General features: G+C 37.2%; 1 protein-coding gene across 1 annotated transcript in view; it reads right to left on the bottom strand.

Annotated features, from left to right (window-relative positions):
- LOC114053396 (dynein heavy chain 8, axonemal) overlaps positions 1-25098 on the bottom strand; it is a gene marked incomplete at its 5' end in the record, with an annotated part of 217447 nt that overhangs the window by 67318 nt on the left and 125031 nt on the right. The window contains 6 exons of the mRNA XM_027876403.1: positions 4595-4750; positions 5264-5416; positions 8231-8304; positions 12867-13069; positions 15512-15630; positions 22746-22867. Coding sequence (XP_027732204.1) covers positions 4595-4750; positions 5264-5416; positions 8231-8304; positions 12867-13069; positions 15512-15630; positions 22746-22867 — 827 coding nt within the window. The remainder of the gene's footprint in view (positions 1-4594; positions 4751-5263; positions 5417-8230; positions 8305-12866; positions 13070-15511; positions 15631-22745; positions 22868-25098) is intronic.

The following is a 25098-nucleotide window of genomic DNA, read 5'->3' as shown; positions in this document are numbered from 1 at the left end:
CAACTCTGTCCCCTATGCCTGAAATACACCAATTCTCCAAATCCACTTCTTATGGTCCCTAGGTTTTTCCAAGGCACAGCTCCTCCCGCGTGCCAGGCATTGCATTAGCAGCTAGGCATATAAAGATGCAAAATGAAAATAATCCCCAACCTCCAGCAGCCTACATTTTATTGCCCATTGACTTTTTGACCCTATCTGAAGGGCTCTACCAAACTATGCCTTTTCATAGCCACTGTAAGCAGTTGTGCGACATTTAAAAAAAACATTTTATGAGTTTGACTTGTTTGCTTATTAAATAAATGCACCTAGGTCTGGCATGCACATAGGAAGGCCCTTGCCCTACTATATGTACAAAAGATAAGACTAAAAAGATCATGATATGAGACACTTAGTTCATTGTTAGAGGTGGTCAGCTCTGACATGTGTCACGTATAAATGTTAATTTGAAGCTTTTAAAACACATTAGTCTGTGTTTTATAGAAATCAAAAGATTAGGTATTACAGTTCAAAAATGTTCATTTAATGTTCACAGCTGAACCATTCATTTTAAACCACAAAGTATTTGTTTTGGGGCTGTGGTGGCCTGAACCAGTGATTTCATTGTATGAGAACTCCCTCTGCCATTGCAAACTGGTTGAAATGTGTAACTTACAGTCTTAGAGAGCACAGGGAACCCAGAGGTCAAGGGACACCCTCATGACCTCTGGAGCAGGACTTGAACCTGGCGCTAAGGTTTGTCCTTCAAAATTTATTCTTCACCAAAAGTAATTTTTTATAGAGAAGAATGAAGTCACTGCCTGCTATGAACTTTTGGAAAGAAGAGAATCATCACCTAATGAACACTGTTTGAAAAACTATTAAGTGACATTGAAATGAATGTGCAGTCCCCTACCACACTGCTGAGCACACAAGCCTTTCTTGACAGCTACTTGTTTGATGGGGAGTAAATGAAAAGCAAGTCTCCTCTCAGTCTTCTGACCGCCACACACGGGGACCAGATAGAGTCATTGTAGGGGTTCAGATCAAAGCAAGATGGAGGAGTCTGGTTTGATTCTCAGCTGGTATGGCTTTCTCTATCTTATATAAAAATGTATTTTTAAGCTTTATTATTTAACTTCAAATCTGTGATTAGGATATTTCCACAAGTCCAGTACCTAATGTAGGAACTGGAATAAGCTGGACCTCCAAGGAACATGGAAAACAAACCTTCCCCAAATCACCAGTCTCTCTACAGCACAGCAAAGTTTATGTGATCACAGAAATGGAGGTAGGCAAGTACCTGTGGGCTGGCACAGTCATTTAATCCCTATTTTCCTCAATCATGGATTCTGAAAAGAAAAGGAATTCTAACTATTTTAGCAAAAAAGATGTTATATACACTCCCTCCCTTTTTGGGGGGAGGAAGAAAATTGCATATTACTTTTATCTATGTGGTAGACTGTTCATTTAGACATGGAACTGAGTGAAAAGGAATTTTTCCTTTTCCAGAGCTGCTTAAATTGACTTTCTGAAAACATCACCATTTATATTCACTAAACAACTGCAATTTAGTTATCTCTTAAAATGTGATCTTTGACAATAGCTCAAAATGCCTACATTTGTTTCACATTTATGTTCCTTACTACCAATTTTCATTTTAAAACTTTTCTTTCCAAGTGTTTTTTTATTTTCACTTAAGACAAAAAGAGTTGTTTAGATCATAATGAGAAAAGAAGGTTAAATTTTAGATTTTCTTTTCCAAATGACTTCATTACTACTTTTACTATTTACTTATTGGTTTCTACTGGCTTTTGTTTAGTCTTTGCACAGCATAGGCAGTTAATAAATGCTTGTTGGATTGAGTGGAATTCTAGAAAGTTTTCTTTAAGGGCTAAGACTACACAGTAAAACCAAGCAGAGAACTCTAAACTTACCTACTGAATTTAACCAAATTCACCCCTCCCCTACTTCATAGCACTAGGGTGTTATACATCTATCTGGATTTCAAAATCAAGAGCTTCTTCAGCTTATTTGAATAGTAGCTGTTTCTATTCTATTCAACTTGACTGGTATTTAAGGCACCCAGAGTTTTGTCTGGCTATATGGAGATACAAAAGTAGTATATTATAAAACCTCTGCCATCAAGGACTTTACAAGTAAATCCAGTTGGGGAAAGAATGCATAAATAAAATAGAGAACAACACTAGACAGAATCAGATTTAATGAGGCAGAGAATATAAGTATTGCGGGAGTTCAAGAAAAGGAAAGATCGTCATGAGACACTGAGGGATTTCACGAGAGAAGTCGACTTGAAGTAGAAAGAAGTGGGTGTAATCTCCTATGGAGCCAAAGCAGTTTTAGGATTCAATCTAGGCTTCAGATCCACCCTATGGATAGAGACCACCAGGGGGCAGCCTTCTTTGGTTTGGTCCAAAAGAGGGGCAAGCTGGAGTTTGGAAATATTGTACTGTGAGGAAATCCAACTGAATTGGAAAATGAGAGGAGAAACCAAGTACTTTACTTCAGAAGAGCCAGGCAGGAATGCTGAGAAGAGCACCAGACCCCAAGCAAATGCCTGGGAGATGAGCCAAGAAACAAAGAAGGCAGAGCTGAACAGGCTGGGTGACTACACTGCTTGAAAGTCAACCGGGAAGGGCAGGTAGGATCAGAACAGAAATCTCAAATGAAGTGAATTGCCTTTGCACTGTGTGGGTTCCAAGGGAGACTGAGCCAGAGGTAGGCACTGAAATGGAGAGGGAATTTTGGGCTTGGGGAATAACATGAGGATAGCATGGGCATAAGCACAGTCTTTTCAGGGGCCAGTGCCGGACCCCTCTCGGCTTCTGTTGGCAAGCAGTAAATGATAAGGTTAGGTAAGTGATTTGGAACTAGGAAGGGCTTTGAATGCCAAGATAAAGAGTCTGACCTTTATTTGATACACATTGGGATTCACTGTAGGTTTTTAAGGAGGAAAGTGATAATAAAAACTGTTTTTATAAAAACTGTTTTTAGAAAAACCAATATACTACCCACTACATTTATTAAGTGCTTGCTATGTGCCAGGACATGTGCTAAGCATTTATAAGCAAGATTCTGAGAAAAGGTCCATAAGGGCTCCATCAAAGGGATCCATGACACAAAAAAAGATTGAGAATCATCCCTAATTTAGGAGAGAAATGTGACTGAAGTTAGTGACATCACAAAGGTATGAATAAGTTAAATATAGATTTGTTCACTAAATCCCAGAAGACTAGCAATAGTACATAGTAATCTAAGTAACATAGGCTTCTGAGATTTAGGAGAGAATGAGAAAGGGGAAGGGACCTTATTTAATAATCTAAATTCCTTACACATTCCCTATAGAATACAGAATAATTGCTCACATTGCATTGTATCATGAATATTTACTATCTATATCTTCCTCCAATAAGCATGATGGAGCAATTAAATTATCACCACTTGGGATTGTAGCACAAAATACACTCTTTGCAGATATGAAATCCAATAACAAGCTTAAATAATACACAATTGCATATGATAAAGTCTGCCAAGGTTAACCATTATCAGATAGGTTTACAGTATCTTAAAAGATGGAATTTAAAATTCAAGGGCCATAATAAAATTTTGAAAAAGCAACAAAATATTAGCTATATTAACTATTCTCATGAGGAATGACGTCTAATAGAGGTGATTATGCATATATACATATCTCTGTGTGTGTGTGTGTGTGTGTGTGTGTGTGTGTGTGTGTGTGTATGCGTGTGTGCATGTCCTGGTTGTAGGCCTCTTCCTTAGATGTGTGTAGGCCCCAGAAGAGAGCCCAACCAAGTGACTCATCCTAAGAGAGAGAGATGACTGGAAAGGACATATGCTTAACAGTATTGAGAGTGGACAACTGAATCCTTTGTCACCTCTGTGTAAGATAGGATTGATGGGCTACCTTCCTGAGCAAGGAATAGGGATGGCTCTTGGGACAATCACATTACTCTATCCTTTACCTGTATTTCAATCTAGGAAAAAGAGGAGAATGCAAGAATAGGTTAGAACTTAGAACTTTTCCCCTCTGTGCGTAAGAGGTACACATTGCCTGGTATGAAGTGATCAGCAATGCGTTAAGAACAAGTGGTATTGGCGATCAACTAAATCAGAAGAAGCTTCCTCCCCATCCCCTAACATATAGTAGCATATGAAAGACCAAAAATAATTGGCTGTTACCTAGTAATTATACTTAAATTGATTTTAAAATGAAACTTTAACATTTCATATGTTCTATTAAATGGATTTTAAAATGCAAAATAGAGTTTTGAAGCATGCTGATCTGTCTCTGAGAACAGTCCATTAAGGATATGAAAAGGTGTTTAACTGCCAGCATTGACAGTAGAACTAATGAGCAATTAATCTAACAGGTTAATTATTTGGTGACTATTATGTCACTTGGTTACTAAAGATGTGAAGAGCTTAGGGAATCTCAATACGATCTAAAAAAGAAATGTATGACAGGCAAGGAATGCAGATAATAATAAGGAACCAAATTTACTTCAGCTTTGTTTAAAGGAGATTATCCTACAATGACTCAGTTTGCTATATACTGAATGTAGAAGCTGCTTTTGAATACCTGTACAGTGGAGTGTAAAAAAGCCACGGTGTACAGCATTGGCTTCCACATGGGCAAATTGCTGACATCAAGGAGGTCTTGATTAATTCCCGCAAATGTTCTTTTCAAACCTGCACGTACCCCTTGGGGTGGTTCATTAGTGAACTTTATAGAAGTCTGTCATAAAAAGCAAATATATTAGTTTTACTCATGAAAAATTCACACAAGAAGACAAAAAAAACTAATTAAAAAGAAGTCAACATATTTATGACACAAATAACTTGAGCTGAAATTCAGCCAAGTACCCACTAATTAAATTGAATACAGCCAATAAGCTATAAATTAGTATCTCTAAATTAGTATGTTATAATTCACTTGTGGGAATGTTAACTATATAATCTTGATGACAGCATATGATTTTTACAATGCAGATTCTGTTAGTGTCCTGAATAATTTTGTATTTATCCAAATTACTCTAGACTTATTTGTAGAGCTAGAGCAATTTAACAACAACAATTTAACAACAAATTTCCCCAGTACTGTGAAATTTCCAAAGGCTTTCCTCAGGTCAACTCTTTTGGGGATAGGTAGTGTGTAATTATAACCATTTTACAGACGAGGAAACTGAGAGGAAAATGATTTGCTCATGGTCTCACAGTTATCACAGACTCCAGATGTCATGTAACAAACCTGTAACAATGTGATTGGAAATTTTTCATGCACTTCGGTAGTTATCCAGACTCGGAAAGTCTCATTACTAGCTTCGGTGGTAAGCAGTGTTTCTAACAATTCTTCCATGAACTCTAGGCCAAGATGACAGTTCTGAAGTAATACCCAGCCACCCTGTATACAAAAAATAATCTGTTACTCAATTTTGGAACAAAAACTAACAGTCATGGATGTCATTTTTGCATTGTCGTAGACCGGATGTATAAATTCTTTTATGCCATATATGGTTTAAAAATTCATTTTATGTTTTCATATGGTCATTTCATTTGTTACTTTGATGAACAAATAACTTCCAAAACCAAATGGATTTGAAATCATTTTCTGCATTATCTAGTCCAGTAGAGGAGTGCAAGAAAAACAGCTAGCCTGAGTTACGTAGTACAGTGTGAGCACCATCTAGCGATGTAAATGGGTACTTTGCAGGCTGTAATGGCCATGCCCTAAACCTACATTTTTATTACTTATAATAAATCAAGTATTGAAATATTTAAGAAATTACAGCAGCCAAGGAGAGGCCAGCAAACTCAATATGTTACTTTTTAACAAAGACTGATCCATCAGATTTATATTCTTTTGCTTTTGTAACATTTCTGGAAAACTACAAGTTATTGCTGGATAGTAGTGATTAAATCCAAAACTGAAGGAAATAAATGATCTGTCATTATAGTGTTGAGCCTGATTCTCTCTTTCCCCTGCTAACCCACACACCATACAACTTAAGAACAAACCACACAGTCTAGTTGTACAGTTAGCATTTTTCCTATTAGACTGGGTCTATGTTTTACTCATCTTTGCATTCTACCCAAAAGAGTAAGACAATACATAACATATTTGTACAAAACAAATATTTGTGGAACAAGTGAATGAATGATGAGAAATAGCAAGAAACTAGAAAACCAGGCAAAAAAAGGAAGATTACAGAATTTTGAACTTCTATGCTTTTTCTGAGCATGGTGTACCAATGGGGAGTGAGGGAGAAGACTTCAAGCATCCCCCCTAAACTTTCTTCCCATGCACCCTAGGAAAACTCTTAACCCTTCCCTGCTGAATAAGATCAGACTTAACAAGAATCTGTGGGCTTTGTGGCATTAGCCTAGGCATTTTTGTACTATTATTGATGTGAGATTTCTCATGGGGATTTGTGGGAAAATTCTAATCAAAGGAAGTCTTTTCAATTTCCTTTATACTTCCACTGAGAGATATGTGGGTTGCTTTTTATTTATTTTTATTTTTTTACTTTTTCCTTCTTTTTGGAAAGTAAAACCCAAGTATAATTCTTTTTTAAAATCAGGAGTCACTTTACAAAGTTTTCCTCTTTAACAAATAAGAATTAGACCTCAAATAGTTATGAATTATCATTATCTGCAACATTTATTGAGCACTTATCTATAAGTCACAATGCCATTCTTGCTCCAGAATAGCATTCTTTCTAATTCACACAACATTAAAATGCACATTCAACCAGGCTAAGACTATATATCCTCAATAAATTAAGACTGAGGTAAGGACCAATTTCCTGAATATTATCTGGACACTGTGTGAACTATATATAGTACTCAAAGTTTTTATACATTCCATTAGCATTTTCCCCACTGTGGGAAATAAAAAATAAAAGACCATAGGTCCATATATTTGTAGTTAGGAACATTAGAGGTCATCTAATCTAAAGCCCTGCTTTTATAGCCGAATAAACTGAGGCCCAGAGGGGTAAAGTGATAATAGTATGTGACAGAACTGAGATCTGAACTCAGATACTCTGATTCCAAAGAGCTTGTAGTATCAGGCACAGTTAAAATGAACCTCCCGGATATAAGTAACAAGGTAACAAGGTCTTTATTCACGGAAACAGCAGCAATAGAGGTTCAAAATTCAACTGAAGATTTGCTCTGTAAAGTGAATACTTTGGTTCACCAAGTAAGAATAGACTGTATACATATAACTATTTCCACATGATATTTATTAAAGTTAATTAAGCAAAAAAGATTGAGGCTTTGGGTTTTCTGGGGATTAATGACTAGCTAGAAGAGGATGATGACCTAAAGCAATGTTTCAGGTCGTTAAACCTTCTCCAGCCATTAATTTCAAAGAATATGTGGCATCAAGGCTATTACTCACATTCTAAGATGGAAAGTTTAAAAATAAGCCAGTGAATTTATTTTATTTTATTTTTTAATGATGCTACTTCTTCAATTGCTATGATAGGTCCAGGGCATTTCTAGAGAATTAATGTCCTGTGCATTTATTAGGTTTTATATGAATTATAGCTCAAAATTCTATTCAGCTTACAGTTATTAATAAAAATTAATATCAATACTTGAACTTAGCATTCTGAAGTGCTTCTTACTTGCCTGAAATCATCCTTAATGAAAAATGAATGCCTGAAGTTAACAAAAAAATTGAGGCTTAATTGTTTTCATCTGTCACTTCCTAAGTGCTATATGTCATTACTATATCATGAAATTCCAAGACTGTTAAATTTGAGTCTCTGGGAAAAGAGAAAGGACATATCTACATGATAGTTTAAAAAGTTTTGATGACAAAGAAGCTGAATAGCTTTTTCGGGTCAGAGAAAGCAGAACCTCAATCACCAAACCCAGTATTTCCTCATAGATGTCGGTAGGAATTGGTTTGAATTTTAAAATTTTTCATAAGAAAAGTATATAAGGATAATTATTAATTGAAAGTTTATTAAATACATAAATAAGAATGGAAAAATGAACTCTTTATCACAAGGATATATCTTTCATCTCCATGTTTGCACGCATCTACCTGCTTTTTCAAATATTGTTCGTGTAGGAGAAATATCTAAGGGCAGAGATTTCTAACCAGGGCAACAATTATTAAATGTGCAGGACATCCAAATGAATGGGCAGAGGGAGAGATAATAGATGACAAAAGAGAGCATCTGGACTCCTACTTCCTACATACCTGTTGCATCGACATCTGTACCAGTTTGCGAGCATGAACTTCTTGACCTTGGCCCATAGAGATTGTTCTGCATTCTGTAACATATGAAAAATATCACTGTTATATATTCTCACCTTGTGCAACAATGACACACTTAAGTTTGATTTTCTGTCCATGTGTCAGTTAGGGGGCAGCTCAGTGGTACAGTGGGTGAAGTGCCAGATCTGGATTCAGAAAGACCTGAGTTAAAATGCGGCCTCAGACACTTAGCAGCTGTATGACCCTTGGCAAGTCACTTAACCCTATTTACCTCAGTTCCCCATCTGCAAAATGAGCTGGAGAAGAAAATGGCAAACCAGTTTACTGTCTTTACCAAGAAAACCATAAATGAGATCGTGCAGAGTCAGACACAACTGAAGTGACTGAATGACAACAACCATGTGTCAGAGTACACAGTAAGTGCTTAATTAAGAGCTGTTGGGTTTGATCTGAGGCATTGAGGAAGTCTTCCAGTGGGTCCAGAAGGTACTCTTTCAGTGTTCATTCTCCTGTCTCAATAAAGGCTGACCACTCACACGGAACTCCCTGACACAATGCCTGTGGGGTGACCCACAGGGACAGACCACCACTCCAATCCCACTGGAGTTCTCCGTGGGGAGAATTACTGTGACAGGCCGTTGGCTCCATCACTTAAATGTGCCCTGTGGAGAAATGTGCACAAGAGCAGCCGTGCCCGCTGCTGGCTCACGCATTTTCTTCCCTCAAGTTCTGCTTCAGCGCCTCACTGCAGTGTGAGGTATAGGCTAAGTCAAGCTCAGTCGGGTGAGAAGCGAGAAAGTGAGAAAGGCTTTGAGGAGGGTCACAGGGATGGACAACACAGCCACCATCTGAGAGCCAGCCCAGCTCTCCACCAGCAGGCTGATCACCAGGGAATAGTCTTTTTCAGTCAAAACTACTCAGGAAAATTGGTTTAAGGTGGAGGAAGAGTTTTAATCTGCATTGGCAGAGTGTTCACACCTACAGAACCAAAGGTGCTTGAAATATGATTTGTGTGTTATTTAACACACTATGCAGTTGCAAGTGAGGGGAAAAAACCCACTAAAAAAAGTAAATTTGTGTATATTTCTGAGGTTATGAGTTGGACTTGTTTATTTTCATCTCTCATCATACAGCTGGTTATTTTTTTCCATGCACAGAACACTCACTGACATCTAGAGGAGGAGGCAGTATGGACCAATGGCCCTGGATTCAGAAAATCTGGCTTAAAATCCTGCCTCTGACACAGTCTGTGTAATCTTGGGCAAGCCACTCAATCTCCCTGAACCTGTTTCCTTATCTGTGAAATGAGGGGTTTATGCTCCATGGCCTCTGAGGTCCTTTCTTGTTCTTAATGTTTGATCTATCAGAGTTATATGGGAGGTAGCAGGGAGTTTTAAAATCGGGCTCTTTACAGCAGCCCTCATCAATTGTTTATGTTTAATTTTTTTTGGTAATGACAAATTGTTTATATCACTCATACTTGAAGTTTCCTACATAGAAAATCCTTTGCTAACAATTTAAACTACATATTTAAGTTTAAACTAGAGAAGCAAACACAACTACAAACATTACATACTCAGAATTAGCCTTAAGCAACATTGTAAAGTGGGAAATTTTGTTTTCAGTACTTCTCTAAATCTTCATACTTTCCTTATTTCCTAGGTACCCACCTAGTACTCCTATGTTGTCTTTTGGAAGTTCAAAGCCCCTGAGTTCAAAGCTCTACCAGCAGTAGATATAAAAGTCCATGTTCAGGACCTTTCCTTCTCCAAATTCCTCCACTCCCCATTAAAATTGCTGTCCCATGCATGACCCATTCTATGAGTCCTATAAGGGGATAGTAATCTAATGAGAAAAGTTAGACCAATCAACATGAGCTTCCTCTTCTCATCATCTCAAAAGTCCTTGCCTGCATTTTCCACTCTCTCCTCCTTTTCCCAATCTCTGATAATGAAGTGGCCCTTCTCCTTGCCAAGACAAACTCTTCTATATGTGCCTGTGATGTCATCATCTCCTTCTCCAACAGACTGCCCTTCAATCACCCTCCTTCTTTAATAGCAAACTTTATCTACTAGCTCCCTCCTTACTACCTTCAAACACACTTGTCTCCCTACCCTTCAGCAGGCCCTACCATCTTCTCAAGCTATAGACTTATATCTCTCCTCCCTTCCTCACCTAAACTCAGAAAAAGTTATCTCAAATTTCATAGGAAACTGGGAAGATCTCCACAATCTAATGCAAAGAGAAGTGAGTAGAATTAGAACAATTTATACAATGACAATATTATAGAGAAAAACAACTTTGAAAGACTTTAGAGTTCTGGTTAACACAATCATGAATCAGGAGTTGAAAACACTTTAGATGAATTATGCTACCCACCTACTGCCAGAGAGGTGACTAAAAATGTGAAATGAAATATATACATGTATATATTAATATTTCATGTCTATGTGTGTACACAAATATAGGTACATATACAATTATATTATATGTTGTAATAATAAATGTAACACACACATTACATATAATCAGTTCTTTCATACATACATATATATATAATCATTTCTTTCAAACATAGCCAAGAATTTGTTTTGCTTTATTACGTATTCTGAGGATTTTATAAAATTGTTCATTTTGAAAGGACTGTGAGAGGGAGAGATAATAAATCCTTGTAAAATTGAATTTTTATAAAAAAGAAAAAAATTTCTACTTTCATTGCATCTACTTCTCTTCTCACTCCTTAATCTATTGCAATCTGGCTTCCAATCTCATCACTCAACCAAAACTTCTCTCTCCAAAGTTACCAGTAATCTCTGGGTTTTCAAATCTCATTTTTTCTTCTCAGTTCTCATTATTCTCAACCTATCTGCTGCATTTAACTCCCTCTGCTACACTGACTACCCTCTCCTTCTGAATACTTTTTTTTCTCTGGAATATTGTGACAGTCTTATGGTTCTCCAACTTTTTGACTGCTTCTCAGGCCCTTTTAAATTTTTTTATTAAATTTATTTATTTATTTTTAGTTTTCAACCTCCACTTTTATAAGATTTTGAGTATAAATTTCCCCTGCTCCTTTCCCTCTCCCTTCTCCAAGACAGCATGTAATCTGATATGGGCTATACATGTACTATCATATTAAGCATATTTCCATGTTTATCATGTTGTGAAAGAAGAATCAGAACAAAAAGGAAAAACCACAAGAAAGAGAAAAAAAAGAAAAAGAAAACAGAATGCTTTGATCTGCATTCAGACTTCACAGTTCTTTCTCTGGATATGGATAGTATTTTCCATTATGAGTCTTTTGGAATTGTCTTAGATCACTGCATTGCTGAGAAGAGCTAAGTCTATCAAAGCTGGTCATCACACAATGTTGCTGAAACTGTGTACAATGTTCTCCTGGTTCTGCTCACTTCACTCAGTATCAGTTCACGTAAATCTTTCCCAGTTTTTCTGAAGTCTGACTGCTCATCATTTCTTATGAAGCAATAGTATTCCATTACATTCATATACCATAATTTATTTAGTCATTCCCCAATTTATGGGTATCCCCTAAATTTCCAATTCTTTGTCAGGCCCATTTGTTGACTCATAATATATATAATGTCCCTTAACTGTGAGTGTTCTCCAATGTTCTGTCTTGGGTCCTCTCCTCTTCTCTCCCTATGCTCTCCCTCTGGGATGTACTATTTCTGCTTCTATCACACTGCATCATCACCATTACCACCATTATCAAACACACTCTAACAGGTTAAATGTTAAAGGTCCTGGATCTTCCTCCTCAAACCTTACCCTCTGAATTCCTTCAGCCATTGGTCTGAGATTTCCTGAACCCAGTCCACATCTTCCTATATCAACAACTTTCTCTTGAACCCCTGCTCAATCTAAAAGGACCTCAAATTTGCTGTCTCCTGTCCTGTGCCAGATGTCCTGGGTTCTGAGATAGTAGAAACTCTGTGCCATGAAATTGTGAATTTCCTGCTTTGGGAGGATTAGGAGTACAATGACAGTAAGAATATAATCCTGGAGGGTAGGGAGGTAAGACTCAGACCAAATTCAGAAAAATTTATCTCAAATTTCATAGGCAACTGGAAAGATCTCCATGATCTAATGCAAAGTGAATTGAGCAGACTTGGAACAATTCACACAATGACAACATTATAGATAAAAACAACTCCGTTTTTCAAACAGCAGAGACAATGCAGAACAGAAAAGAAGAAAGAGACAATGAATTTCCAGCATTGGTGAGTGCCAGGAGAAAAATGTGAGGAGGGACAAAATGAAGCATCAGCTTCTACACAAAGCTTTTCTTGTTCCCCTCAACTAATAGGGTCCTTCCTCAATAATTATCTTGTAATGATTTTATATTCTATAGAGGGGCAGTGATTCTCTTCATTTCTGTACTCACTGTGTAAGAAAATACAAAAATTACAGCATATACTTATATACCTTTATACTGGCATACTTAAACTAAACCTATGAAAGGGATAATGAGGCTAAATATTTATTTCATCTGAGTTTTTTTGGGGAAAATTCTAAGAATAAATATAAAAAGGGAAATTCAGGGGCTAAACAATGTACCAACTATGCAGTTTCCAAACATATGAGGTTTTGTTCATACCCAGTTTAAGCTTTTTAGCAAGTGCATCAATTTGATTAGTTGGATCAGATCCCATGGACAGGAAACATATGAGAGGTGTTCGTGTGTCACTTTCTTCCCAAGTTTTCTCAAGGTTTAAGATCACTGGTTCTGTGTATTTCTCTTCTAAAGAATCTGCAATATATTTCCTTGCTTGGAAAACTGTACGATCTGGGCACCAGGACCTAGGAAAAGTTGAAGAAAAGAAATTCAATGTGTACATTTTTATTCTAAGTTCAAACTCTGTAACTTTATTAATAGGAACATGACAATCTCAATTTTTCACCTTGCAGATGTATGGAAAAGGGAGCGGAAATATGCCCAGGAGAAAGTGCAAGATGTCCTAAAGGCATGCTAAAAGAGGCTCTCCCTGGTCGGTCACTAAGACACCCCTTCCCACCCGCTTCAACTTACAGGACAAAAGATTCATCAAGTCAGAAGGATCTGTGACATAGTATGGAGTCTTAAAACCTCATTCTGTAAGTGAGGAAATTCATTTGCTCTAAAACTGCTTAGCAAATTGATTAACTAATAGTTACATGAGACAGACACTAGCACCAGCTTAGTAATTCTTCACTAAAAGTGAATACATTCCAGGAAAGATGCAGAGGGGAGTTTTTCTTTTCTAATTATGGCATCATAGGTTGTATTACTAGACACTGTGATGCTATAAAGCACAGTAAAGGTTTAAAATTAAGGAGACAGTCAAGGTATTGTGACAAAAGCAGTAGATTTGGAATAAGGAAACGTGGAATCTTATTCTGGTTCTATGTGACCTTGGGTAAGTCACTTCATATCTTGTAAAATGAAGAAGTTGGACTAGATGACTTTTAAGTCCCTTCTAACTCTAAATTCTATGGTCTGTGATCTAAGTCAACACACATATATTAAGCCCCTAATATGCATGTGCTATATAGAGCTCAATGCAGAAGCTACAAAAGAAAGAAAAGATTAGGTAGAGAGCCAGTGTGGTCCAGAGTAACAAGCACTGAACTTCTGTGAAACCTTAAAATTGAAAATGGAGCCTTACTTACACAGTCACCTACGCAACTTAGAACAAATTACTTAACCTTCATGGGCTTCAGATCTCTGTTAAATGTTTGATGACAAACTCTTTCCCTCCTATCCTACCATAGTCAAATGAATGCTGGACATACTTTAAGTTTAATATGCATTATTACCATTCTCTCCATCATGTCATTAAGTCTAGACAATCACCGAAGCAATAAATCAAGATTTCTGATTTGTGGCGTCTGCCAATTTCCAAGGTGTAAATCAATGCTCACAATGAAAACTTAGCAATTGGCTCTCAAAAACCAACTGGAGCTGGCTCCAGTACACCCCTGTTCCAGCTCTAGTCTATGCTCTGATAGGACCAGATGACTTCTAAACTCTCATCTAGCTTTAGATCGGTGATTTCTGACCCCAAGGAGCTTCCAATCTATCTGGTGAGGCCAAGTACACAAATGAAACAACTCAAATGAAGATTTTAAAAGAAGGAAACATGTAAGTGAAAATAAATGTAGTACACACAAACAACACATCCAATATGGAAAGCTTCTCTTGCTGAATTTCTTAGTATTAATAACAAAACAAAAAACAGACAAACAAAAAAAAAAACAGAAGAGAGAGAGAAGCTTCTGTTACTTTTTTTTCCTAGCTGTCAAAATAATACTTGCCATTTCAGTGGAACAGGACCTTTACCCTCTTTCTATGGTGACATAATGGTATATTTTATAAACTTCAACTGCATTTCAACTTTATGAAAAATTTCTGATCGGAAAATATGACCAATATGAATCATAAACTATCTCTTCAAATTCTAATATGAAAAACATTAATGCCAAAACTTAAAAATATATAACTTTCCTTTTCTTTTTTTTTTCTTTTTGTTTGTAAACAGACTGAATAGTCAGTACACAGAACTATATTCCACAGGGACATAGCCTCACTTAGCCACCAGATGTAAAATCTTTCCCCATCAACTGCAGATTACAATCATGATAGAGAATATAGGACAATGTACTTAAGAGTGAATCCAGGGGCAGCTAGGTGGCGCAGTGGATAGAGTACTGGCCCTAAAGTCAGGAGGACCTGAGTTCAAATTTGGCCTCAGACCAAACACTTGACACTCACTAGCTGTGTGACCCTGGGTAAGTCACTTAACCTCAACTGCCTACAAAAAAAAAAAAAAAGAGTGAATCCAGCCTCTGGCTCTTACTAGTGGTGTGACCATGGGCAAGTCACTGGGCACATTCTCTATGCCTCAGTTTCTTGATGTATAAAATGAAGGGGTTGGATTCAATGGTCTTTAAGTTCCATTCCAACTCTAGATTCTATGATCTGTGATTTAGTAGGGAGTTTCCTGGGGTCTGATCTAATTAATCAGTTTCCTGATTAGGTGACTTGTCCAGGGTCATTTAACTAGTCACCATCATAGGTGGAGTTTGAATCTAGAATTTCGAGACTTCAAGCACTGTACTCTATTCACCATACCAGCTGCAAAGAGGCACCTATGTTATTTATGCTGACCATAAGGCCATGCCAAAATCTAAGTTTAATGTAGAAAGAACTGTAATTTGCTGACATAATGAATGCTTCCAAGTCCGATAAATAATAACTCTCACCTGATAAGCAAAAGTTTGCGATAAGTATCTAGTGAATCATTATATCCATCAGGAATGATTTCCTCCTCAGGAGCATCTTTGTCAAACCAGTTTTTCCATCCCTTCTCATTACGAGCTATCTAAAAGCAACAAAAAATTAGCAGTTATATATACTGAATATTAATATAACAGTAAGGTGACAATTCAGTACCCATATATGTACACACAAACTGTGTATAAACTCAATTAGAAGTTAATATTGGAGAATTGTAGAGAAGCATCCTTTTCAATGAAGATGATTTAAGCTTTTATATATTTAATTTCCTCAACTAGATTTTAACTTTAATATTCTTGATGGCTTTACTCCTTTTTTATCTCCTACCTACATTGCAAAACTGTACAAAAATAGTAATACTCATTAAATAATTGTTCACTGACTGAAAAAAACCATTTTGCTAATGTCAAATAATGTTTTTCAGTTTTCCTTTTTTTTCAGTTTTCTAGTTTTCTTTAAGTAAAACTTAAAAATTTAAGAGTATCCTAAAAATTGATGAGAGGAGTGCCTAAAGAGCAAGTCTTCTGAGTTCTAGTGTCCTGGCTTTATGAATCCATGTGCCTCAAGCAGCTCTCTGAGACTCAGTTACAGCCTTAGTGATGATGATCTGCATGGGTAGAAGTTGTTTCCACATCAGTAGTTCTCCGATGCTGATGAAACCATTGGTTTGGTTAAAAAATGAAAAAAAAAAGAGAAAAAGAAATAACATTGTATGAACTATGGAACATTTGTCTAAATTTCAGGTTCTTTGTATTTAGTTATTTCTAAATAGTCAGTTTGTGTCTGCAAGTGATATTCAATTAAAGAATCACAGCATTTCAAAATTGTAAGGGGTAACAGATGGTATCTAGCCCAATATATACCTGAAAAATAATTTCCTCTACAATATACTTGACAGGCAGCCTTTCAGCCTTTGTTTTAAATCTAACTCCAGAGACTCTCTGTATTTTGAAAGGTGTGTGTGTGTGTGTGTGTGTGTGTGTGTGTGTGTATGTGTGTGTGTGGAGGAAGGTACTTTGGCATATGGTATTTGTTATCACCATAGTGCCAGAGCTTCTATCCCAGTCTGAAGAATGCGGAGATGAAACAGAACTCATCTAGATTCTCTGTAGGGAGTGAACAAGTGAAAAGAAGTCCTTTGACCCATAAAAGAGAGGATGAGGAATCATGCACACCTTACACTGTATACCTTTGCTTTTTCTCCTGGCTCCTGGATTTTTTCTTTCAATGTTTGGTTTTGGTGGACAAAATGGGAATTTCAGGACAGTTTTTGCTGGGGAAGGGGAGGTAGTTGGTACGTTTGAAGTGGAGGAAGGATAAGAGAAGTTGAAGTTAAATTATATTTGATCACAGAAAGAAAGAGTTAGATATATATACATTTGCTCAGATTCTGCTACCCTGCCTCTCTGCCTTCATACAGCACAAATGGCACTCAGTCATTAGAGAATATGATGATGTATGGATAGGAAAGAGAAAATTTGTTAAAAGAATGATGTGTCACATAGAATGTTTGTCAAAGCCAGATCAACAAATGTTACTACGGATTCTGAGAGCTAAAATGAGGTTATACCATACAGGGCCCTTCTATGCATGCCCAAGAGAAGGCATTGGGTTTTTAAAACATGTTTATACATTATATAGAGAGTTTGAGGTACTTGGTTTTTGTTCAGAGGTCATTTGTACAACCCTGAGTAGGAGAATAAAATCATTGCGCTCCAAATTCATTCTTCTAGAATGAATTTAGTAGAAGGAGGTCTTATGACTTAAGGAGGTCATGACTTTGGCACTGATGGTGGGCACAACTAGATTGTACCATCCAGGCAGTTTATTGGCTCTACTAAATCTTGTCTATGAATAAATTTAATTACTTATCCTTTGATCTAGAGTTAAAGAGTACAAAATAATTTATTATGGCTTCATGACAACATAACTGTACCTTTGAAATAGATGCCAAAAAGTAATAAGTGTAGATACACAAGTACATTTCAGAGAATATTTTTATATGTGAATATTAAGTTGAATCAAATATCAGAAAGCAATATTTATGAGAGATGGGAGCAAGAGGAGGCTCTGTGAACCTCTACAAAGGCAACTAGCCAGTTGCCAGAGTAGTATTTGTACTTTTCCATACATGGACAAAGATTACATCTTGTCATGAAACACATATGTCTTTAGTGTAAAATATTGAGAAAATATCTGGGAATGTTTGCAAATGTAAAAATCTTCGAACATTAGTGAAAGGGAAAAAAGGTAATGATGATGATATGGATAGAGAGGGAAGCTAGAGCCCATGTTTTCAGAGCTGCAACAGTTAAAAGATCCTTTGCTCTAATGATTAGCAACATTAGCAACATTTTATTTGCCAATATCTGCTCCTGCAGTTGAGGCTTATCACAGGGCAGACACCATAACTATTTTAAGGTGTTCCCACAATTAAAAAACCAGTCCAAATTCTCTATAATAGAAAATTGAAGGCACTGAAAAACACAGAGGAGACTTCCTTAACTCCCCTTCTTCCCTTTAAGCCTCTCGCTTACAAATGTACGCTCCTTGAGGACAGGCAGTGTGATTTTTGCCTATATTTGTATCCCGAATAATTCATATAGTAACTGGCACACAGTAAATGCTTAATAAATTTATCCTTCCTTCCTCCCTTCCTTCATAAAGAATTGGATTATAATACTTTTGGAGCAGGAAGGGACCTTAGAAATCATCTAACTTCCTCCCTAGTGCCTTTACAATTTAGGAAAAGAAGCTCTGAGAGATAAAGTGACTTGCCCCAAGTAATGCATTAATCAGTCAATAAACATTTATTAAGCACCTACTACGTATTAAATGTGTGGGGCTAGCAGCAAAAATGATTGGTTGGTGCCCAGATCTCCTGACTCCCATCTGTAGCAGTAGGCAAGTAGTAGCACCAGCAAGAATAATCATGGATGACCATGGACAATGAAGGTATTCAGCTAACAGCAAGGCAGGGCAAACTGAAATACCAGCTTAAAACAATCTAGATATACAAATATGAATTAAAATGACAAACAAGAGCTAATTAAGATAAATAGCAGCCCAGAGACAACTATTCCATCAGAAGAAAGCTAAAGTCATTACGTAGCTACCCAGTTTGCTTATAGCAAAGCACAAGCTAACTATGACCAAGCTTAATGTGCAGAGTATTGTACACTAAAAGGAGTTCTAAAATGAGATCTGACAAATATCTCCTTCCTTAAGGAACTTAAAATCTAATAGCAAAGGTCAATTTAATAATATACTGTCTATATCTGAGGATGACCTGCTGCCAGTAGGTTATTCTTCCAGGACTGGTGCTATCTAGTCACACTCTCCACCGAGTATCCTTCATGACCCAGGGCCCACATTTGCCAGATGGGGTGGGAGGTACAGGCTGTGGCCACAGAAGAGAGCAAAATTAAATCATGCGTGCAAGAGTAGAACTTACGACCCTCACCCTCATTAAGTGCCCCACTCCAACCAACCATAAATGGGCAGATAAATGTGTTCTTAATCAGCTTGAAATGAATATGAATAATTGTCATTAAAAAGAAGAAGAAACACTATTGTTTGCTGTGGAGGGATGACAATTTTATCATAAGATCAATGCCAGCTCTGACTTTGCTTTATTGCTTTATTTGTCAGTCAGCACCAACTGCAGAAGACAGAGCTAATTATCAGGCCCTGACACTTATGAAATCACACACACCTGACATTCCAACAGTGACAACACATCAGTTACAACCATCTTTTTTCTGAGTTGTACAATTATCTTCCAGTGATAGTTTAATCAACTTTGCTTAATCAGAAACAACTAGATGAGCATGTTCAAACAAAGGAAGAAAAGTAGGCAATGAAGGTGACCCATCTTCACCATGTGAAAGAAAATGATTAATGGGAGAGAAGAAAATGTTAAAAATAGGACATTTTCTTATTTCACTTGGGTATGAAATAAGCACTAAAAACATTCATATCAGGGTGGGGAATCAGAAGAGCCTGCTAAACCTGCTTGACTGGGGTGCTTCCCTGGCTCCTACTTTTGATGATATGTACACCCTGGCCTCTCACTGAAGAAGTGAATGCAGGTTTCTAGTTAGTACCTGTGATAAAAATTGTTTTTCAGTGGTTTCAGTAGTGTTTGAGTTTTCATGAGCCCATTTGGGGTTTTCCTGGCAAAGATACTGCAGTGGTTTGCCCTTTCCTTTTTTAGCTTATTTTACAGATGTTGTTGTTGTGTTTGTCCTTTGTTCTCGAAGAAGACCATGACAACAGGGAGATGATGACATGACTTGCAATTGACTTTGATTTAAGTGAGGGAGGGCTGTGCAAGGTCACCAGCCTCACTTTGTCCTCCAGAACCATCTGGGTTCAGTGGCCAAATATTCATGAGGATGACTGGAGATGGCCCAGGATGTAGTGGGAGCCTTTAGCCCTTTTAAGCTAAGGTCTAAAAAGACCTTAAAAGGTTTGGAAGACCTAAAAAGGTTCTTACTTTGAATGAGGCAATGCCTATTCAGTGAATAGGCCAATTTAAGAAGCGAGTCAAGGGATGGCCCCTTTAATCCAAAAAAATATCAAACTAGGAGGGGAAGACCCTTCAATGTGGCTGGCCAAAAGAGAAACAGTTACTATTTACATTCACTCTGAGCCAGGAAGGCCCCAAAAATCACCATTAAGTGGTGCTTGGGCAGAGACCAATTGTTGTCCAATCTATGAGCTCCAAAGTGAATCGGATTTAAGGCTTTTTCTTTGAGACAGAAAGTTAACTAAGGCAGCTTTCAGCCATCAAAATTTACCTTCTTTTGGGCAGAACACTCTTAGGTAATGGGAGAGGAGAAAGGAGCAGAGGAAACATTTTACAGATGAGGAAACTGAGACAAACAAGGTTGAGACAAACAAGGTTAAGTGACTTGCCCAGAGTTACACAGCTAGTAAGTGTCTAAGGCTGCATTTGAACTCAAGTCTTCCTGACCCTAGGCCTGACCTCTATCCATTGTGCCACATAACTTCCTTGAATGACAAAAACAGAACACATCAAAGAGGACTGACCAAAGAACAAAAAGAATTATCGATTCAGTAGGTTTAAAAGGAGAATTGACTTCTGCTATTGCTTTCTCTTCCTGTCTGTTGAGCATGTTGATACTTTGAGCTTTCCCTTACATACCTGTGGTGGGTCAGAGGATCACGTTCTTCTCATCTTACCCCCACAATAATTGTGACCACTATGATATTATGTCCTAGATGAACCTAAGACTAGACCTGGAGCCTCTGGCTACCTCTTAGCTTTTTGTTTCCTTTCCTGAACACAAGTGACCCAGCAGCATTTCTGAGATGGCTATTTCTGGCCTTGAGGGAAATCTTGTGAGTGTGGGAGCTCCTAGGCCTGGCTGCTAGTTGTCCAGTAAGTAAGGGTTGTTCTCTATAACAAATTCTTGGAGGAGAAGATAACTCATACAAGAAGGATACGCTTAAGTCATGCCCTGTTTTGCAGATGATATGAATCTTAAATAAATTCTTTGGACACTATAGATCCATGGTGTCACTGAAGTACCTGTTCAGCAGTACCCCAGTGTTTAATGTTTTAGGTATCAACTTTCTGGGAAAGTATAAGAGGAGTTATAAGTTACTGGTACACTCTAAGTATCTGTCAATTCACACTTAAAAATCTTTTGTGTTTAAAGAGCATGCAGCAGAAGAAATAAACTGCTGTGCTACACCTGATCAGCCTTGTACGTTGAGTACCTTTTTACCAAGGACCTTGTTGATTTCCTCTTGTATCCTTAGGGTACAGACATAATGAAAAAGAGTGTGATTAAAAATAAAGAAACAAACAAACTGATACCCTTTTCTTGGAGTCAGGTCCTCCTAGAACTGAACTGAGGTGGAAAGAGGGAATCTCTTCCCTGGGCTGTGGGTTTATATGGTTGGGGACATGTCTGGGATCTGAAGGGGTGATTTCTATCAGCCGTAGGTACTTAATCCCTTTTATGGGAGCCATGAGTTCATGGCTCAACTGCATTTGTTTTCTTTTTGTACTAATTTTGCTTTTCCTATCACAGGATAAGTTTGGACCTTCATTTCGGGCACTCTATATGTTATAGATACCTTCAGATTTTGTCTGAATCTCCATTTGAATTGTCTTATGCACTGACAGGGGCTTCACTGGGGAAATGTAGGAGCTGCCACCTGTGCTGAAGAAATGAACCCACGGGAAGAATTTTTACTAAGGCAAGTTTGGTTTCTCACCTAAGGGTGATAGATCCCTAACGACTGCTAGGAGAGCTCCACTTACTCTGGAAACTCTTTTAGGACTAGATTTTTGCTTTGAGATGTGAAATTCATTTTTTCTTTCCTTCCCTTTCTTTTCTCCAATTTTGCCAGTTTGTTTTATTTTCATTTCATTTTTTTTTCATTTTCTTTTTCCTAATTGTTTGGATTGCAATAAGCCTTTAGAAGTACTAGCCAACTGTTAACCTGTAAGAATTGTGCAAAAAGTTGTTTACTTAATAAATTTACATAACTTTGTATTTTAGAATGATTGTAATCACCAGGACCCCCAGCTATGGGAGGCCTGGGCCTTCACAAAAGACTTTTCATTGTGAGATTGTCTAAGAACTGTGATGAATGGACTGCTAGAACTCTTTCTATGGTGTCCATAGGAGGCCAGTAAGAACTGAACTGTTTGGACTTTGTTGAGACTCTTTAGTGGAAGGCACTAAGGAAAAGCCCTTGAAAGAACAATGATTGAAAAAAAAAAAACAAAGAAAGAACAATGATTGAATCTTCCCAGATCCCCAGACAACTTTACAGAACTGGGGATATGGACAAATATGCCAAATATATTGCAAGTGGCTTGCTGGCAGCAGTTACCAATAATGCCAAATTTGATGGGCTACCATGTAAAGCAGTGGGTTTCCCTTTATTGGAAGTCTTGAAGCAAAGGCTTAATAATTACTTTTGTTGGGAATATTGTGTAGGGAATTCTTGTTCAGGAACTGGTTGGCCTGGGTGGCCATTGAGATCCTTCTACCTCTGTTAGATTACCTTCTGTGATACACCCTGGGATTGCTAATCCAGTATAAATGTAATAAAAGAATGCAATTTAAAGGCTAGTCTCAAATAATGAAACTCAAATGAACTTTTCTATGTTTATTTCTGTTTATAAAGCTGCATTTTAATCAGCTAGTCCCTTACCTGATTCATAATTTCTGCAAATTGTGGTAATTTACTCAGTTCCACAAGATTTAGCCAAGTCATATCAAGAATCCATCTAAAGGGTTTGGGAGGACAGGCTTTGAGATCCAAGGCTGCTCCTCCTAGAGAAAAGTATTGTAAGAGCATGACTCATATTGTATAGCTCTCCTCTTAAACAAAATTAAAAATAACTAATCATTGTCTATTAAAACAAGCTTTTACACCCTCATGCTACATTGATATCTAAATTTCATGGACTTACTTGTTTATGTTGTAAACACATTTAATTTAGTCAAGGAGACTTTGCCACATATAGCATAGTGGGAAGAACTCTGGATTTGTACTCAAGAGAACATGAGTTCAAATCCTGGCTCTGCTTTCCACTCGCTTGACCTACAAACTTATGTTTCCAAATCTGTAAAAAATATGGAGGGTGGGGAAGGAGGTTCGGATGAGGTGATTTCTAAGGTTTATCCAGCTCTATACCTTATGGCCTTTTTCTGGGTACATTATAATATTACAAATGAAAGCTTAGATTTGTCCAGGTAAACCTAAAAGTGCCTACCTAGACATGGGCAAATTTCAAGATCTGTCCTATATCTGATCTACCTTGTACATTGCATACCTTTCCAGAAGAGACCCTATTGATTTCCTCTTGTATTCCCTAGGATAGGGACATAATGAAGTAGAGAGTTACATGAAAAACAAACAAACAAACAAACTGATACCCTTTCCTTGGAGTCATGTTCTTCTAGAATTGAACCATGGCAGGAAGAGGGGACCTCCATCCTAGGTTGTGGGTCACTTGGGATCTGAGGGATTGATTTCTATCAGTCCTGGGTACTTAATCCTATAGACATAATTCAAATTTCACACTTAATCTGGGACAGCGGGCATTTTAGTTGCTAATAATAGTAGATCACACACACATTTTTAAGAACTGCAAGGAGAGCAAAAGGGTTCAGCATATTTTTGACTCTTGGCATCTCCTGAAATATATAAGAATCTTCTATTTGCAGAGAATGTGTGTATAAAATTTGACAGGTAGTGGCAAGATTTACCACTGGTCTGACACTGATTTATAGAATTTGCTCAAAATGAAGTAGGCAATTCTAGATACATTCAATCATCTCTACCCAACTGTAGTACTATTTTTTCTGAGGGGAGGGTAAGGTAGAATTTTTAAAGGTATGTATATGGGCATCTAATTTGACATTTTGTTAGTAGTATATATAATAATAATTTCAAAATTTCATTATAGCATATACTTGCTCTTTGAGGTGTTACATCATAAAATTACATCTTCATGCTTTAATTCACAAGATGAGAGTTTCTAAAATTTTTTCCTCCCACCTTTTCAAACACATCCTAGAGCTCATGAAATACTACCAAAACTACCAACATCTCATAGCACCTCCCCATCAAAAAAAAGTTAAATAGAGACCCTATAGTTTAATGACCTCTTGGCCCGATAGCTGGACTTAAGTATAATAGTACGACTACATTTCATTTATTACACACTGACTATGACTATACATATACATATATGTATGTATATACATACATGCATGCACATACATATATGCATGCACATACATATATGTATGTATATGCATACGTGTATGTATATACATGCGTGTATGTATATACATATATATATACAAAAATACATCTATCTATAGCCTCCAGTTTTATACTGCTTTTTTACTGTCACTACAAAATCTTTTTGAGATTCTGTAGTTTCAAGTGTCCACATTTCTCTTAGAATCCTTAACCTTTCAGTTTGAGAAACAACAGACAAAGCCAAGCCTGAACTTTATACCTCAGTGAAAGGGAGTCTTTGAGTTCATAACATAAAAAGCAATCGAAGGAATTGGGATATTTAGCCTGGTAAATAGACGACTTGGTGTGTGTGTGTGTGGGGAAATGATAGCTGTTTTCCAGTATTTGAAGGTTTGTCCTGTAGAAGAGGAAATTAGACTTGTTCCATTTGACCCTGGAGGGAAAGACATAGGAGCAATGGGTAGAAATTGCAGAGAGGAAGATTTTGGCTCAATGAAAGGAAAACTTACTAACAAAGCTATCTGAAAGTGGAATGGACTGACCCAATAGGTAGTGAGTTGCCCCTCCTTAGAAATATGCAAGCAAAAGCTGAATGACCTCCCACTTGTTGGGAGAGTTACAGATAGGATTCTTGGTCGGGTATGTATATATTAGACAAGATGACCTTTGAAGTCCCTTCCAGCTCTAATATTCTATGATACTGAGAGATTATTAAAACAGAGTCTTGAAAATAATGGCATATATGTGTGTGTGTGTGTGTGTGTGTGTGTGTGTGTGTGTGTGTGTGTGT

Source organism: Vombatus ursinus, unplaced genomic scaffold (assembly GCF_900497805.2).
Source record: "Vombatus ursinus unplaced genomic scaffold, bare-nosed wombat genome assembly UNPS02014811.1, whole genome shotgun sequence".
In the NCBI taxonomy this organism is placed as follows: domain Eukaryota; kingdom Metazoa; phylum Chordata; class Mammalia; order Diprotodontia; family Vombatidae; genus Vombatus; species Vombatus ursinus.
The sequence above is the reverse complement of the archived record's forward strand: the minus strand, read 5'-3'. Positions and strand labels throughout refer to the sequence as shown.